The sequence below is a fragment of the Lygodium microphyllum genome, chromosome 21, assembly GCF_053477565.2.
Source record: "Lygodium microphyllum isolate KBCC chromosome 21, Lygodium_microphyllum_v1.1.10, whole genome shotgun sequence".
Taxonomy (NCBI): Eukaryota; Viridiplantae; Streptophyta; class Polypodiopsida; order Schizaeales; family Lygodiaceae; genus Lygodium; species Lygodium microphyllum.
In genome coordinates, this window is record NC_141155.1 from 98,757,680 (window position 1) to 98,776,629 (window position 18,950).

At 42.7% G+C, this 18,950-nt stretch overlaps 1 protein-coding gene across 3 annotated transcripts; it reads left to right on the forward strand.

Annotated features, from left to right (window-relative positions):
* Positions 1-16,690: 16,690 nt before the first annotated feature.
* Positions 16,691-18,767, forward strand: LOC148018343 (uncharacterized). Of its 3 annotated transcripts, XM_087661805.1 has the most exons (3): positions 16,691-17,131; positions 17,228-17,491; positions 18,099-18,767. In XM_087661805.1, the coding sequence occupies exons 1-3, from the start codon at positions 17,027-17,029 to the stop codon at positions 18,150-18,152; spliced, it is 423 nt and encodes a 140-aa protein (XP_087517931.1). In that variant the 5' UTR covers positions 16,691-17,026; the 3' UTR covers positions 18,153-18,767. The 3 variants fall into 3 exon arrangements, 2 of the variants coding, with proteins under 2 accessions (XP_087517931.1, XP_087517932.1); XR_015687708.1 differs by having other exon boundaries at positions 16,691-17,831; XM_087661806.1 differs by lacking the exon at positions 18,099-18,767 and having other exon boundaries at positions 16,691-17,042; positions 17,228-18,086.
* The last annotated feature ends 183 nt before the right edge of the window (positions 18,768-18,950 follow it).

The following is an 18,950-nucleotide window of genomic DNA, read 5'->3' on the forward strand; positions in this document are numbered from 1 at the left end:
ACTCTGGGGTAGGCCTGCATGGCTAAGCATAGAGCGCACACGCTCCTGAATAGTCCTGTTCATGCGCTCAGCCAAACCATTCTGGGATGGGGTGTAAGGGGCGGTCAACTGACGCTTAATACCCCTGTCATCACAAAACTGCTCAAAAGCATGCGAGACATATTCTCCCCCATTATCTGTCCTAAGGCATTTCAGCCTATACCCAGTCTGGTTCTCAACAAGAGCAAGCCATCTCTGAAAAACTGCCAAGACATCGGACTTCTGCTTTATGGGATAAGCCCACACTTTCCTAGAAAAATCATCAATGAAGGTAACGAAGTACTTCGCGCCACCCATAGACATGCAAGGCATAGGCCCACAAACATCGGAATGCACCAATGCCAAGGGCTCACTCATGCGTGGCCTACCCAATTTCTTATGCGTAGACCTATTCTGCTTACCATAAAGACAATGATCACACGAGTCAAAACATGCATAATCCAAAGGCGGAAGATACTGCAAACCAGATAACATTTTCATTCCTTTCAAAGACATATGCCCCAAACGGGCATGCCAAAGTGATACATGTGGGATAGAGCCCACTGCCAAAACATGGTCTACAGAAGACCCAGATACAACAAGAGGATAGAGGCTGCCAGCCTTGGCGCCTCTAGCAAGCACAAGTCTGCCTTTGGTAATCTTCCAGGTAGAATCCCCAAAACAGACATGAAATCCTGCATCATCCAACTGTCCTGCAGACATAAGACTACGCGTAAGCGCAGGTACATGACGTACATCCCTGAGCAAAAAGGAACTGCCAGTGGAAAACTGCAACTGAATATCTCCACAGCCCACAATATCAAGAGACCTGTCATCTCCAAGTTTGACTGATCCAGATACAGTACGGTAAGAGTGAAACCACTCACGGTAAGGCGTCACATGGAAGGACGCACCTGAATCCAATAACCAGCACTGTGCATACATACTAGGTGTCTCAGTCAAGTGTGAAGCATCAGAAGAACTAGCTGCAAGTATAAACTCATCACCACCATCGGACTCTTCAGTCTGCGTGACATTAATTTCCTCAATCTTGACGTTGGACTTCGCAGGTACTATGCTGCGATCAGAGGACTTCTCCTGCACTTTATCTTTCCCCTTATCCTTGCGCTTCTCATTGCGCAACTCATGACACTGTGGTCTAATATGGCCCTTTTTCCCACAATGATGACAAGTGACATTTGCATTGCGTCCACGCGACTTACTACGCGACTTGCCACCACGAGATTTAGACCGACCCTTCTGTGAGTCACGGCCTCGGCCATTACCACGGTCATACCTGTCATTCCTGCCTCTAACTGTCAAAGCATGACTACCACGAGAGGCATCCAAGTTTTTGCGATTCACCTCTTCCTGAAGAAGAGCACTCTCAACATCTGCCAATTTTAGAGTAGCACTAGAGGCACAAAGAGCAGTGCGGAATACATCCCATGACTCATTCAGAGTTCCAAGCAAGAAAAGAGGAGTTACTTCCTCTCCAAAGGTGATATCCTGCGAAGTCAGGTTCTTCAGTATAGCATGGAACTGGCTCAAGTGAGCAGACATAGTCGCATTATCCTTCATGCGCAGATCCATAAGCTGCTTCAACCAGTACATCTGACTCGCCGGACTTTTCTTATCATAAAGATTCTTGATCTTATTCCATAGATCCCATGCACTCTGTGCTTCCTCAAATACATTATAATGTACCTGTTCAGTGAGAGACAATACAATCGTGGACTTGCATAGCTCATCAAGTTCAAGCCAGTCGTCAATGTCCATAGTTTCAGGCTGCTCCCCACTCAACCGAAGTGGCTTAATCTGAGATTTCTGCACCAAAACCTGCCATATTTGACTCTTCCAGTAAGAGTAGTTGGTACCATCCAACTTTGTAATGTTAAAGATGGCACTATCATGCGAAGATGACGCCATTATGCAGGCTGGAAATGCCCAAACAGTCCAAAACTGCTTGCTGTTTTACTGCAGAAACTGCCCAAAAAATGATCAAAACGGGGTCCAAAGGGTGAGCAAAGTGTGCCAAAAGTTGCTGCCCACTTAGTACTAGGTGCGGTACACCAAATCAGGATATTTCAGCATGAAAAGTACACCTCAGTCCACCAATAACTGCTTGCTGTAATAAATTGCAGGTATGCAGTCTAGAGAGCAAACTGTCCCAAAATAGGATCCAATGTCAAGCAAACAATGCTAGGTCCAAATCCGGCATGAAACGGACATAAGCAAGGCCAATGACAGTGAAAAGAACAAGAGCTCAACACCAAAGCATGTCAAAATAACATCTGCCAGTGAAAGGCACACCCCCAGACACTCTAGGCAAAGTGTTCCTATAACTGCCAAAACCTGACACAAATAGGTGTCTGCTCAAAGAGAAAGATCCAAATATGAGACTCAGCTCATAAGCATCCTGCGAACCAATAGTACATCAATGCATATCCATAAAGATCGGAGTATGATCCCAAAGTCTCAATGCGTATGTAGCTGCTCAAGACATAAACTGCTCCAAATACATGTAAGTGCTCCAATAGCATGCAACTGTCAAAGGTCAAGCAAGCATGTAAAATGCTCCCACTGGCACAAAAGGCATACAAAGCGAGCTCAGAAGCTCAAACAACCCAAGAGAAAGCACCAGTGATAAGTGACCCTGTCAATGCATCAAGCGTATCCGAGAGAGCATGACATACATGAAGCACCGGTCGTATTAACCATGAAGCAATACATAAGCCCAAATAAGCTCTCGGTCAACTCAATGACATCCAAATAGCAACCAAGATCAGTGATCAAGTAAGCCGGGAATGCTCAAATACATCCAAATCCAAGCTCCAAATGTCGGTATGGCATACATGAACCAAATAGCATATGTCACGAACCAAAGCATGTAATGCAAAAGCCTAACTGTCAAGCAGAGACATGAGGCATAGGCGGTCCACGAGCATGCCGAGTCAGTCCAAATGCCAGTGAAGACGGAGCTAATGCGAAGCTCAAAAGCATCCCATAATCTCATACATATGCTCCAAGTCGTCCCCAAATGTCAGAGATATCATGCCAAAGCTCAAAGCATACATCCGGTATCGGTAGGTAAGTGCCAAAGCATGTAAAGTACCTTCAGTCCACTGTTATTCCAGCATGTATTTACTGTTCTAAACAGTAGATTTCAGCCCCAAATTCAAGCCAAAATCATGGTCAAACCAAATGCATACATCCCCAATACATCCGGGTAGGAAGTAGACCGCATACGGGCATCAAACAAGGTAACCGGAGTAGAGTATAAGCATTAAATGCCAATGCCAAGTGTGGCTGCCCTGTTTCCAGCACTGTATAACAGTAAATAACAGTCCCAAATCAGCCAATATTTCAAGCCAAAATCATGGCATAATCATGTGCATACATTTCCAAGGCACTAGGCATCATGTAGACCGCATACGGGCATCAAATAGCACAACCGGAATGGAGTATAAGCAACAAATGCTAATGCCAATGGTGCTGCCCTGTTTTCAGCCTGTTATGACAGTTTATGACAGTCCCAAATCTGAAGAAATCAGCCCCGAAAGATCAAGACCAATACCCAAAGCTTGAATGACATCAAACATGAAGTCTATAGCCCTCTTGATCAAGGTAGAGAGCAAGAAGCAATGGCCAAGTGTGGAGCTGAAGTAGATGAGTGCTCACAGCCTGGAAAAAAATGATGCAATCTGCCCTGTTGGTGCTGAACTTGCTGTTGCTCCACATGGGCTGAAAAGGGGGTAATGGGGGGCTCAATGATGGCCCAAGGTAGGCACATACCAAGCCATGAAGGCCCAATGCAAAGGGGACGGAAGATATGAGCTATGGAGCTCAAGAAGAGTGGCTGCCCTTTGTTCCTGCCCTGTTTCAATCTGAGAATACACTCAAATGCCTGCAAATGCTGAAGCAATACCTCAAGGGCAAGGCCCTGATGAAGCTCAAGAAGGCCAGGATGGAGCTCGGGAAGCCGGGGCGAGTCGGGAGCTCAAGAGGTCGGCTATGGCTGCCGGGATGGAGACCCAATGCGTGAAGCGAGTCGATGCGAAGGTCGGGAAGCACCGAGTCGAGCTCGAGCAAGAGAATGCCAAGCTCTGATACCAGTTGAAAGGTGAGAAGGATCGAAGCTTGCACGCGAGCTATGGCGGGAGAGCAAGAGCAAGAAAGAGAGAGACAAGAAATGGGAACTCCAACAGTCACAATGTGTGACCGGGCCTTCCTTTATTCAAACTGTCACTAAAAGAATAAAGAATAAAGTGACGTGACGGGCGCCCGCCACCTGCAGTGTGCAGTGGCGGGTACTGTCAGTATAGTAATACACGGGGCGGCACGGCTGAGGCGCCTTTACCCCCAACACCTACAATCAGGGAAGGTGGGCAAGTATTTAAGGTATAAACGTTTCTTGGATTTTAAATCATTCCCAATGCATATTTCGCAACATAGGTATTTCTAAGTTTATATTAATTCGGTTAACTTTTAGAAGGTAATATCGAGATCACTTCTGCACGATTTGCTATCTATGTGTCAATTTATTTTTCAATCCTAAACTTTATCAGTTTGAGGTTAGGTAAATTTAATTAATCTTCCTTTTTTCCTTGCGAACAAAACTCATGCCAAATAAACAATCTTTTCCTTGCTAAGATATGCAGGTAGCAATGATAACTTCCTAGAGTTTAAGCAACGTAAGAAACCTTTCATGAATTTCACCTTCTATGATGATTCGTTGCAAAAAAAAGAATAGGGGTTAATGGTGCAAGATGCAGTTTTTATACCTTCAAGATTTAGACGAAATATACTACTATAGTGGGTAGATAATCTTGCTCGTAATTCGTTTCAATGCATGATGCTATTTGAAGGAAAACTATGTTTTATACATTATCCATTTTGCATGTTCAATTAAACTAAACTCCTTCATCGTAAATAACTAGGACAAAATATATCTTATCCCTAACAATTCATCTTGCATTGTTGAATTAAAACCGATATAAAACCAAGAAGGAAAAACCTGGTTTTGGGGTGAGATATCCACATGGATACCGGGAGATGACCCTCCCGCAGCTACTCCTTGGACTTTCTTAGGCGGCATTGCAGTTGTAATCCTTCGAACGTGAAGGGAGCTTTACACTCCTTTTCGGAATTCCACCGTCGCTTCAATATTCCTCTTCTCTCTTTCGAGTCAAGGAATCGTTAAGGGATTGACCATGAGAAAGGGGTAACAAGACCTTTAAGGTCTTAGCTTCTTCGGAGAGGGAAAGGTTTATAAAGCCTAAAAGAAAAAGGCCCTATAGGGATTTATACGTTGTGAAAAATGGTGTGTGTGAGTGTGGTTTCAAAAAAAACATATAAAGACCTTGGGAGATCTTTGGGCTTGGGGTAAAAGGTATAGGAAGGGGGATTTTTGGAGAGGTTTTTGGGACACAGAGTAGTAAAGGTTTTAGGGATTTTAACCCCGGGTGAAAGGGAAAAGGTGAAGGATGAAGGGCATATAGCACGGTGGAAAAGGGTAATAAGGCTTTTCAAGCCTTAGTTCATTTTGGGGATTCCATTCATGGGAAGGGTTTTATGGGAGCTCCACGGGAAGCCTTAATGGTTCCACGGAACGGGTTAAGGGCTCCCCGGGAAGGTGCTTAAGGAAGAAAGGGTTTAAGGCTAAATCAGGGAGTAAAAAGGTTTTTAGAAGGCGCATAAAAGGGGGTGAAAGGTTTTTGAAAGGCTCATCAAGGGGTGAAAGGGGTTTGTATAGCCTAGGAAAAAGGCCCATTGGGTTTAGCACGAGGGAAAAGGGTGAGTAAAAAGGGATATGAGGGGGTGAAAGGGGGGCTTAATTAGCCCCCCTTAAGAAGCTTCTTCAAGGAAGCTTCCATACTCCACGTGGCAGGAGGGGGGCTATTAAGGCCGTCGACGGCGAATGGAGCGACTCCTCCCTTCACTCCAATAGAACGTTGATTCTGGCAGCGTCCTCCTCGTCTTCTGTCCTTCCTCCTACAGCTCGGCAGCAACACGAGCAGGGCGATGGCTTCGTCCTCTTCTCTCACGGCCTATTCTCCCCCCACCCTATAGGTGGCAGAGTCGTCCTGGGCTTAAATAGGAGGGGAGGGGGAAATCCTCTCTCACACTCGGCAGCACGCATGGCCCCAGCACCTACATGGGTGCTAGCGTGCTGCATTTCATGTCCTCCTTCCCCTCCAGTGCGACGTCGGCTGGGGGGAGAAGGAGCGGGGAAAAAAGTTTACTTTTATCTTATTTGATATATTACATTCTTTCCCCCTTAGAGGAGTCGAGATGTCCTCATCTCGAGATAAACTGGGGATATTGATGGTTAAGTGTGCCTTCATCTATTGAAGTGGCATCCTCTTCGGGATAATCTTTCCACTCGACGAGGCATTCTCTCAAGGTTCTGGATCTTAACTGTCTCTCCCTAACATCTAAGATCCTATCCGGCCTTAGTTCAAGGACTCCTTGACTAGGCATTACAATTTGTTGGTCATCAAGTACATGGTTAGGGTTGGGTACATATTTTTTCAATAGGCTGATATGGAATACATTGTGAACCTTTAGGTTCTCAAGGAGTTGCAATCTATAAGCATTGGGTCCTAGGCATTTGAGGATTTTGTACGGCCCACAATACCTTGGACTTAGCTTCTTGCAATCTCCTAGGGATAGAGAACTCTTTTTAGGGCGTACGCGAATGAAGACCATGTCTCCTTCTTCTAAGACTCTTTCTTGACGCTTCAAATCCGCGTATGCCTTCTGTCTATCCTTGGCCGCTTGGATGTCCTGTCTTATTGACTTTATTTGATCATCCATGTCTTCCAACATCTGTCTTGAAGCTTCAACTCTTAAGGTTGGATCGGAAAAATTTAGGGGACTTCGACAGTCATGACCATACAATGCTTGGAAAGGGGTCATCTGAATGCTTTGCTGGTAAGAAGCATTGTATGCAAATTCGACCAATGGCAAGTATTGAATCCACCTCTTCGGCTCTCGACAGCAGTATGCCCTAAGCACATCCTCGATGACTTGATTTACTCGCTCTGTTTGGCCATCCGTTTGGGGATAGTAGGCGGTGCTAAAACAGAGTTGAGTCCCAATAGCTTCAAAGATAGCTCTCCAGAAGTGTGATGTGAAGAGAGAATCTCGATCACTAATGATTCTTCTGGGTAAACCATGTAGTTTGAATATCTCTTTGATAAACAATCTTGCAATGTTGGAGGCTTTATAGTTTGTCTTTACTGGAATCAGGTGTGCAACCTTGGTAAGCATGTCAACCACAACCATGATGGAGTTGTATCATCCCTAGACTTGGGATAAGCCTACAACAAAATCCATACTGATGAATTCCCATTTCATTTGGGGGATGTCAAGCGGTTGCAGTTTCTCTGGCATCATGACATGTTCGGCTTTGATACGTTGGCAAGACAAACACTCAGTGACATATTTGAGAACGTCACCTTTGAGCCTCTCCCAATGGTAGCTCTTCCTAACTGCATTAAGAGTCTTAGCATAGCCAGGATGTCCTGCGAAAGGGGAATCATGAGCTTCCCACATTATCTTCTGCTTAAGTGACTGGCTTGCTGGTATACACAGCCTTGTTCTGTAGTAGACAAGTCCATTATCAATGGAAAATTCCTGATACTTAGCTTGCAACTTTTGATTCTGCTCCTTGGTAGAGATCTCCTTTAGCATTGTTTGGTAGGCCAAATCATGGCATGCTTCCTCTCTAGCTAACTCAAGTATAGGGTTGTTTGGCATAGATACTTTTGTAGCTAGAGATCTAGCCGTTGATGGATTCTGCAAGATTAGGGAATTTAGGAATGCCTTGCGACTAAGTGCATCGGCAACTACATTCTCTTTCCCTGGTCGGTACTTGATTTCAAAGTCATACTCCTCCAACACTTCAATCCACCGATGTTGACTCATGTTGAGCTCGTTCTAGGTAAAGATCCATTTGAGACTCTTATGGTCAGTTACTAGAGTAAACTTGTTACCCAACAGCTAGTGTCTCAAAAGATTTAGAGCATGGATGATAGCTAGTAATTCCAGATCATGCGTAGCATAATTCTTTTCATGGTTCTTCAGTTTCCTTGATGAGTACGCTACTGGGTGACCTTCCTGCATAAGTACACATCCCAAGGCAAGAATGCTAGCATCAGTTACTACCTCAAACTCCTTATTGAGGTCTGGAAGTTTTAGAATAGGTGTTGATACCAACTTTGCTTCAATTTGTCGAAGCTATTCTGTTCAGGAGTTGACCATGTAATGGAAGTTTGCTTCTTTAGTAAGTCCGTCAGAGGTGCTGCAATCAAAGCATAGTTTTTGATGAAGACCCTATACCATCCTGTCAATCCAAGAAAGCTACGTATCTCTTTGACGGATACTGGTGTTGGCCACTCAAGCACATCTCTAACCTTGGCTGGGTCCACTGATATTCCTTCTGCTGATACTATGAATCCAAGATATTCAATCTGACGCTTGAAGAATGCACACTTCTTCATTTTTGCATACAGCTTATGTGACCTCATTGTCTCAAGGACAATCCGAAGTTGAGGTTCATGATCTTCTTCCTGTTTAGAATAGACTAAAGTGTCATCGAAGAAGACAAGCACGAAATCATCAAGATATGGCCTAAAAATATCCTGCATTAACCTATTGAAGGTGGCAGTGCATTCGTAAGCCCGAATGACATAACTAGGAACTCAAAGTGCCCATATCTTGTATTGAAGGCCGTCTTTGGGATATCTTCTTCCTTGATCCTTATCTGATAATAACCTGACCTGAGATCAATCTTGGAGAAGATCTTTGCACCCTGAAGACGATCAAGAAGCTCATATATTCTAGGAATAGGATACTTGTTCTTGACTGTTGATTGATTCAACCCTCGGTAATCAATACATAGTCGAAGTGCCCCATCTTTCTTTTTCTGGAATAGTACTGGAGCTCCCCACGGTGAATTGCTAGGCCGGATGTAGCCCTGATCTAACAGTTGCTTGAGTTGTTCCTTCAGCTCAATTGCTTCTGGTATGGACATTCTATAAGGTCTCTTGGCAATTGGCGCAGCTCCAGGTACTAACCTAATCTCATGATCCACTTCTCTTTGAGGTGGAATTTCGGTCAACTCTTCAGGGAATACGTCCGCGTATTCCTTTATCCAAGAAGGTCCTTCATGAGACTCTTGCTTTTGATCTAACTTGTTGAGTTTGATCAAGTAAACAGGTAATCCTTTTCTGACTCCTTTTATGATCCGAGATACTTTGGGCAATTGGATTCTTGGCACTCCTGCCTCACCTTGAGTTGTGACTAATTCCCTTTCAGAGTTTTGAAAGGAAACTTGACCCTTTCCACAGTGAATGTGGGCGTCATTGGGCTTAAGCCAATCCATTCCGAGTAGACACTCATGGATACCTAAATTCATGACTCTGAATTTAACCAAAGTCTTCTTTCCTCCCAGAAAGAATTCTACCTTAGCAGTTCGCCTGGTACAAGTAACCTCACGACCATTTGCCAATTCCACAAGCAGGGTAGGTGCTTCTATTGTGGCTATTCCTAATCTTTTTGCACATGCTGGTGAGATAAAGGAATGTGTACTACCACAATCAATCAAGGTTTTGAAACCTTTACCTTGATAGTCCGACGGTGTCTGAATCATCGAGAACTAGTAATTCGGCCCTTTTTTGTGTAAAGCGGCATGGACTGTCGCTCTTTCGAATTCTGCTTCCATGGTCGGATCTTCCTCTTCTTCTTCGCACATTTTCCTATTGGCAATGCGGGCAGTTCTTCCTCTTCCTTGGGTAGCGGCTCCTTGACCACGGCATGTTCCTTGAAAAGGTGCTTGGCGATGTCCTCCACCAAGCTTGAGACATTGCCTCTTGAAGTGACCGGGTTCGTTGCAGTGGAAACAACGGAGGTTTCGGCCATTAATTTGAGTAGAAACAAAGTTGTTGACGTTATTTCTCCTTGCTTTCTTTCTTTGGCCCTGATTATGACCTTGAACTCTCTTCATTTGAGGTCTGAATGCTCCTCTGTTCGGGTCATTATAAGACCAAGTTTTGTTACCCCTTGGTCTAGCTTGCACCTCCTGAATTATAGGCACCACTCGCATGAGTGCATCCTGAAGATCTAATGGACGCATAGATTCAAGACAGGTATTTACTGGTGGATTTAAGCCCGCACAAAATTTGGACACATGTTGTGTCATGTCCATCTGTGGCGCATATTTTAAAAGTGAGACGAATTTAGAGTAGTATGCGTCAAGAGTGAGTCCTAGTTGTTTTAGCTCGTAGAACTCATTCATTTTCTGCATGTGATATGCATGTGGTAAGTATCTTCCCTGCACGGCTTTCTTCAGCTTCTCCCAGGTAACGGATCCCTCTGCGATCCCTTGATCCCTGCACCATTGCTTCCACCAAAGTCTGGCTTCGCCGGTGAGCTTTAACTTGGCGACCATAGCCTGATTGGCAGGTGCAGTACTGGCTGCTTCGAAGTAATCCTCCATGGATTCAATCCAAATTTCAGCATCAGCCTGAACGAATCTGCCTCTCCCGTCAAACTCGGGTGGCTTAATCTGCTTGAGAAGGAACTTCTTCTCCTGGATCACAGCAGTACTTGATGTAGGAGGCGAATTTGGAACCTGTACCTGGGGTTGTGCCTGAATAAAGGTTTTCTTAACGTTATTATACGATAATCGTCGTTAGCTTATCTTTAATTCAGCTATCTCGTAACAATGTAGCTACTTAACTTTTTATCAACTCTTATGCACAGCCAGACATTGATAAAAAAGAAGTCTTTATTTGTATTTACATGGGCATAGCCCTTTCGAGTACAACGTTTCATGTAATGATAAGCCCATTGTTACATTTAGTTTGGGGAGAACAACGTTGTATTACATTTATCTACAAGAATTGTGTAATAGTAAGGGTTTGGGTCATGGATCTTCAAGAATCGGTAAGTCATTGGAAGTTCAGGATATCCTTTCCGTTGGAATCCATACTTCTCATGGCGGCCCAACACTTTAATCCTGTCTCAGCAGGGATTACACGAGTTACTTCCTCATGTACATATGAGTTCATCTCAACCCTCCGACCTCGAATATGTAAAGTCGAATTTACATGAGCTTCCACAAAAACGAACAGCTTCACGACTTTCAGGTCTTCCAACCACTTGATCCTCTTTAGGTTGGTCTATAGATAAGCAAACCGGTGGGCGGCTATATAGTAGATTCCTGAAGCATCCGTCCATCTTCATTCCATGTACAAAGGTGATAGATTATAGATCTGCTCCAGGATGTCCATCATCCCAATTCTTTGTCTATAAAGAGGAGAATGCATTGGAGTCATAAACATGACTTGAAATACCAAAAACTTGTTCCACGCTTCGTAATTCTGCAAGACAGCATTGAAGGTAAGGAAATGTTTGGACAGCAACAATTTCTTTACGTCATTTTTTTGAGATTTCATAAAAACAATTCTGTTATTGGTCGGCTCTCATACCAATTGTAACGTGTCCACTAATATCATCCAGGACACATCTTAGCAGTCCATCGGAAAGGATGTCTAGAAAGCTCCGCCCGCCACTCCCATGGAATGTTACGGGTTTTGCAATCTAGGGCTTCCTGCGTCTGCCACGTAGCGGAAGTATTCTGGCCGTTCCCACTTAGGATCGACCGGAATTAGGGTTTTCCTGATTGGTCATTGCCTAACAGAAACAAGCATCGGCGGACCCAAGCGAACTACTTTACGCAGAAACGCCAGGTCCGAAGCAGATTCACGCTGCACTCGGTTCAAGGAGAATGGAAAACGAGAGGGATGCAAAGCTCAACCTCTCTGCCATAAGGCATAGTCCCATTTCGTTCCCCTAAAACAGCATAAATCGGGTAAGACATAACTCTAGGTCACCGCTTTTGTTGTTCGTGTCCTTTGACAATCATCCCGCTATTCTTCGAGATTTGAGAAAAGTTCCCGGCCAACCGGGACCACCCAACCGTAGGACGGACCCATAGCCCATCCTCCACACTTTCCTCGGTTTGTTTTAGTTATATAATTATCTAACACATTAATTGGACATGTAACAATCAGCTTATTTAATTAATCCGTTAAGCACTGGTTCCTTCACGTAATCTTATCACGTGACATAGAAAAACAATATCAAACAAGTTCTTTATTAGCATATCATCATATTTATCTTTGAAATACAAGGAGTTCCGCCCGTAGGCTTGTCCATAATCCGCCCGCAGGCTATCCAGTAATCCACAAGGATCACTATTCTAAGCTTCCGCCCATAGACTAGTATATGGGCCTCGAGATCCAATCCCGAGTCACGTTAGCCTCTTGTGCAGGACCTAGAAGGCGAGGGATTTACGGCCAGAGCCCCCCCTGGCACCCAAGCAACCTCCTACTCCAAGTAGAGCTCAACGGAGAGACCTCTTGCGGCGGATTTGGTCCACGTTCCCGGCGCGGTCAACAACCCCCTTGCTTAGGGTCAGGCAGGCAGTCGGGGGTAACTGAAGCTGCCTCTCCCTTCAGGCCTTCAACCTGAAGTATAGATATTCATTTAATTTGTAATTCATAAATCAAACAGTGCTCTAAAATCTCTAGCAAGCACAAACATTTCCATTAACCGATCTTGTTGTTGGCAAACTGCTAAGGAAGGAATTTTACCTTTTGAATGCATCTAGCACTCGATCCGGGGTGCCTTGCAACTTGGCAAGATCCTTTATATTCTGGGTTAGGGTGTACCCTATTAACCCAACTTGGTCAACCCTAAAGTTCATTGGATACTTTAGTTTCTGGTTTTTAACCTTCCTTATTTAGAAGGATATCAAAGAATACATCCTTTTGCAAGATAACTTGCATAAGGATCCGCCATCCTTTTTGAGGGTATTCAACCTTTCTTCTTGTGAATCAATCACAAGACCATATGACTTTGTACTTGCCGCGCAAGTCTTGCATCGTACTATGCAATAATGGAGTTACAAAAACAATCAGTTTCAGTTTCTTTAAACTGACGTTTATCAATCCTAGAGTTTCTTAGCTTTTATTATTTTCTTTAAGAACCTCAGGGACAAACCCTAGTTCTTTTACGTTTACGATTTATTGACCCTACAATCAGGGAAGGTGGGCAAGTATTTAAGGTATAAACGTTTCTTGGATTTTAAATCATTCCCAATGCATATTTCGCAACATAGGTATTTCTAAGTTTATATTAATTCGGTTAACTTTTAGAAGGTAATATCGAGATCACTTCTGCACGATTTGCTATCTATGTGTCAATTTATTTTTCAATCCTAAACTTTATCAGTTTGAGGTTAGGTAAATTTAATTAATCTTCCTTTTTTCCTTGCGAACAAAACTCATGCCAAATAAATAATCTTTTCCTTGCTAAGATATGCAGGTAGCAATGATAACTTCCTAGAGTTTAAGCAACGTAAGAAACCTTTCATGAATTTCACCTTCTATGATGATTCGTTGCAAAAAAAAGAATAGGGGTTAATGGTGCAAGATGCAGTTTTTATACCTTCAAGATTTAGACGAAATATACTACTATAGTGGGTAGATAATCTTGCTCGTAATTCGTTTCAATGCATGATGCTATTTGAAGGAAAACTATGTTTTATACATTATCCATTTTGCATGTTCAATTAAACTAAACTCCTTCATCATAAATAACTAGGACAAAATATATCTTATCCCTAACAATTCATCTTGCATTGTTGAATTAAAACCGATATAAAACCAAGAAGGAAAAACCTGGTTTTGGGGTGAGATATCCACATGGATACCGGGAGATGACCCTCCCGCAGCTACTCCTTGGACTTTCTTAGGCGGCATTGCAGTTGTAATCCTTCGAACGTGAAGGGAGCTTTACACTCCTTTTCGGAATTCCACCGTCGCTTCAATATTCCTCTTCTCTCTTTCGAGTCAAGGAATCGTTAAGGGATTGACCACGAGAAAGGGGTAACAATACTTTTAAGGTCTTAGCTTATTCGGAGAGGGAAAGGTTTATAAAGCCTAAAAGAAAAAGGCCCTATAGGGATTTATACGTTGTGAAAAATGGTGTGTGTGAGTGTGGTTTCAAAAAAAACATATAAAGGCCTTGGGAGATCTTTGGGCTTGGGGTAAAAGGTATAGGAAGGGGGATTTTTGGAGAGGTTTTTGGGACACGGAGTAGCAAAGGTTTTAGGGATTTTAACCCCAGGTGAAAGGGAAAAGGTGAAGGGTGAAGGGCATATAGCACGATGGAAAAGGGTAATAAGGCTTTTCAAGCCTTAGTTCATTTTGGGGATTCCATCCATGGGAAGGGTTTTATGGGAGCTCCACGGAAAGGCTTAATGGTTTCACGGAAAGGGTTAAGGGCTCCCCAAGAAGGTGCTTAAGGAAGAAAGGGTTTAAAGCTAAATCAGGGAGTAAAAAGGTTTTTAGAAGGCGCATAAAAGGGGGTGAAAGGTTTTTGAAAGGCTCATCAAGGGGTGAAAGGGGTTTGTACAGCCCAGGAAAAAGGCCTATTGGGTTTAGCACGGGGGAAAAGGGTGAGTAAAAAGGGATATGAGGGGGTGAAAGGGGGCTTAATTAGCCCCCCTTAAGAAGCTTCTTCAAGGAAGCTTCCATACTCCACGTGGCAGGAGGGGGGCTATTAAGGCCGTCGACGGCGAATGGAGCGACTCCTCCCTTCACTCCAATAGAACGTTGATTCTGGCAGCATCCTCCTCATCTTCTGTCCTTCCTCCTACAGCTCGGCAGCAACACGAGCAAGGCGATGGCTTCGTCCTCTTCTCTCACGGCCTACTCTCCCCCCACCCTATAGGTGGCAGAGTCGTCCTGGGCTTAAATAGGAGGGGAGGGGGAAATCCTCTCTCTCATACTCAGCAGCACGCATGGCCCCAGCACCTACATGGGTGCCAGCGTGCTGCATTCCGTGTCCTCCTTCCCCTCCAGCGTGACGTCGGCTGGGGGGAGAAGGAGGGGGGAAATTTTTTTTACTTTTATCTTATTTGATATATTACAATAGACCATTCTATTCTATCCTTCTAGATGAAAGCACAGATCAAATGCTCGAAAAGCACCTCATTCTTTATATTATATATTTAAAAGATAGTGGTGCATGCCCTCATATAACCTCCTTTGTAAAATTGATTAGTATTGATAATGGCAAAGTTTAAAGTATGTATGAAGGCATTTTTAAAGTGTTACAACAATTGGATCTAAACAATGTAAAGGTGAGTTGCAAAGGTTTATCATGTATCTCTTTGAGTCCTACCCTTCAAAGGGACTTCTTGAAGCATGGGAACAATGTGGAGCTAAAATGGAGTGGATAGAAATGTTTCCAACTTTGTATTAAGTTATAGCAGATTATGGTGGTGCTATATACAAGTTTATATGCTTGTGAAAGAGGGGTTTTCTAAGCAAAATTAGGTCAAAAATTATGAGAGATCGTGCTTGTCTCTCATTACTTTAGACATGCTCATATTCATGTCTCTTTCTACACCAAAGAATATGGGGGGAGTGGATTGGGATTTAATTTTCAAGGTTTGGAAAAATATGAAGATGAGAGGTGGTCAAGCTTTGGGGGCCATCATAAGCAACAATAACTTTTTGTAATCATACTTTAGCATGAGTATAACAATAGCAAGAACTTTCTGTGATTAGACTTTTAACATTTTGTTGGCATAGTTTTCTATACTTATATGATATCAAATGCACATGCCCTCTCTTTTTGGTCTACTTGTAAGCACTTCAAAAAGATTTTGATCTCCCTCTCTTTTTGGTCTACTTGTAAGTGCTTCAAAAAGATTTTGATCTCAACATTAACCATCTTTTTAGTCTCTTTGTACATGCTTCATAGTTGGAAACAGCTCTTGGTCTCTTTGTACATGCTAGAACTACTTAGTTGTTTAAGATGTTAAGTAGTTCAAAATATATTTGACTTCAATATAGTCCTTGACACAATTTTTTCATAATGTGTAATTGCATATATAATCTAAATGTAATTCTAGTTTGCCGCAATGCTTAATTATGTTGTGCATAGATTGATTGTTTATTTTCATTACACTAAAGCAAAATCTAAATGTAATTCTAGTTTGCCCTTTGTTTATTTATATTCTACATAGATTAATCGTTTACTTCCATACCACTAAAATATAACTGCATTTTCTAAACATTTAAAATAGTTTGAGAGCTTTCATACTACTAAATTATGGTGGGTTGCTTTGACTTTATTCTCTCTCTTTCATGGGATTTGATATTGTGAGCACTAGAAATTGACTTGGAACTGCATTATAGCTCCCTTTTGGCATTTTGATTTCTTTTTAGCATCCATTCAATGACATTAAAATATCCTTATCATTTACTATGGTTGCAAAATACGTTCTAGAAATCGATGGTCAAACAGATCAAATTTACAGGTTTGTAATAATAGAGAATTTTATGTGAAGCATACTTCAAAAGCATCCTTCAACTAGGAAAGGGCCTCTTCAAAAATACTTATCACATGAAGGTTATTATATTTTATTGCCTATCTTTTTAGAAGGTTGAGCTCACTTTTCCCCTTAAAAAAGAAAAGGCATAGTGCTCTTCGAATTTGAGGGTTTTGGGGGGACGGCCGTGTACAAGTCTACAGAAAAAGAGAAACAGGGAATCAACTTAATGAGTCCCATCTTAGACAACTTTCCCAACATCCTACAATGATTAAGGAGACGCGCGCAAGATCCTTGGAACACCCTTCCCCTTTCATAACAGAAGATTGCCTGCCTCTGCACTCTCTGCATAGCGCACTTAGTTGTTGCATGCATGCATGCAATGGAAGGAGCCATCGCATTGGGGTAGCCTTGAGTGGTTGAACAAGTTACAGAAGGAATAAAGCAGTAGTACCACTACATTGGCTTTTACCAGACCCTTTAGCTCCCACTTTTTGCCATTACTAATGGACGTCTGTTCAGCAACTCTGATACAAACTGAAGATACATTCAGCAGTGTTCGCAGACAACAGAAAACTTTCTCCAGAGCTGATGATCATGGAGCCAGGTAAGGTGTTCGGATGTTTAGGTCGCCCCTTTACAGACGTATCCGTGAAACACAGATCTGACCAGAACTTAAGGCAAGATTCAGAAATGGTTAGTCTTCGTATAATTTTGTGGTAGCCACTTACTGGCCAGATGCACACCATGATCTCCGTTAACAGTCTTTATCTGATACGTGCTTCCATTTAGTCAGCGTGCATGGGAATTCATCGAGCGGCTTTTTGGGAGCTATGGAGGCATGCCATTTCCTGGAATCACCTTCCAGCTTGCCCCTTGCGCTGGAAGGACGACGAAGGGACGGACCTAACACACTTTTCTTTTCCAATGCTTCAAAAATTAGAAGCAGATCGGCCTTGGTCTAGACTCTATACTGCTTCAAGATTTGGACAGCTAGAGTTTATCTGTATCAATGGAAACAAGGCTGCGGATGGACCACTGTCTCAATGTCATAAGGTTAGATTTCTCAATTAAAGCGGCTCGGATTCGGCAGAACAAAGGTTTTAGAACGACAGATTTGAGAGGCCCGGAAAAAGGGGAAACCCCAGCTTTACTATCAAAATACAGTCTCACATCTGGGATTTAGGTGCAGTAAGACTAGTAAACCTGTGTCTAAGTTCAAAAAGGGGAGTGATTTCAAGACTTAACCTTCTATCTTCCTCCACAAGGCCACTTCTTCAAACCTCCTTCCGTTCATAAACATCACAGATGAGGCCAGTTCTTGAACTGCCCCTTTTATACCTGTGATGTTCGACATCATCATGACCTGCCCCTGCCCCGAACTGCACCTAGCTAGGTATGCAATTCCTCCCCCACAGATGCTTGTAGTGTCATCGAGATTCGCAATGTGGGCATTATGGTGGGAATTTGTCTAAAACTTCTTCTGAAGACGAGTACTTGTTTTATGGGGATGTCAATGAAGTCAAACCCATATGGGTTAATCAAAGAAAATGATGCATGCAGCAAGATTTGTCAATATCATATACATGAGTGAGTTGCTTTTCAGGTACAATGGCAAGACGAATGATGAGTATAAAATGGCTATTATATTATCTTGTTACAGGAATTTGCTTGGATATCTCAACAAAAAGCTTGGGAGGTAAAAGACCAACTTTGAAATGCTCTGAAGCAACTTTATTACTTGTGTAGTGCACTCAACGCATCACAGTTTTGTGTTGCGCTCTTAGGAAAAAAACTGTGATGCGCTCTTAGGAAAAAAAAACTACTTTCAAGACGGTCTGGGATGCTCTGAAACAGCATTGTTAGTTATGTACTGCTCTAACAGCATCACAGTTTTGTGTACTGCTCATAGGAAAATACCTACTTTCAAGATAGTCTAGGATGCTCTAGAGCAGGCTTGTTAGCTGTCTAGTGTTCTAATGGCATCACAGTCTGTTAATTGCTTTATTGGCATCATAGATGTATATTTTACTTGATCTGTAACTCAATCCATCTTATCTTCACATTTTTTGAAACAAAGCTAAACCGTATTAAGCATACTCCTTTCTCTCCATATGTGTGTTTCATGTATGAGATCAAGGTGAATGACACATTCTATAACTTGCAGCACATACCCCAACAATACAACCCAAAATTAGGTTTCCCTTCCTAGAATGGCTTGCCACTCCCCATCTCCCATAATTGTTGCTTTTCTTTGGGCTACCATTATCATTTTCATTCACCTTGGTTTAAACCCATCTAAAACCAAACATATAAAGGTACTTGAGATGAAAATGCAAGTGTCATAACACACATGGACTGGTACCTTATATGTAGGCCAGTTCTGGTAGATACTTAGGCAAAACCATAGTAGCTAATTCAAGTCAATTGTCAAGGGGTAGACACAAAAACACACAAACGACATCAAATTTAAATGGTCAATGAAAAAGAGATTTTGCATTATTTACTCCCCCCT

Bases quoted from the DNA above. Each gene is read 5' to 3' on its own strand.
- LOC148018343 (XM_087661805.1), top strand. From the start codon at position 17,027: ATGATCATGGAGCCAGGTAAGGTGTTCGGATGTTTAGGTCGCCCCTTT. The intron at 17,132-17,227 runs GTTAGTCTTCGT...GCTTCCATTTAG, and splicing joins TAAGGCAAGATTCAGAAATG to TCAGCGTGCATGGGAATTCA. The intron at 17,492-18,098 runs GTTAGATTTCTC...ATCTTGTTACAG, and splicing joins CACTGTCTCAATGTCATAAG to GAATTTGCTTGGATATCTCA.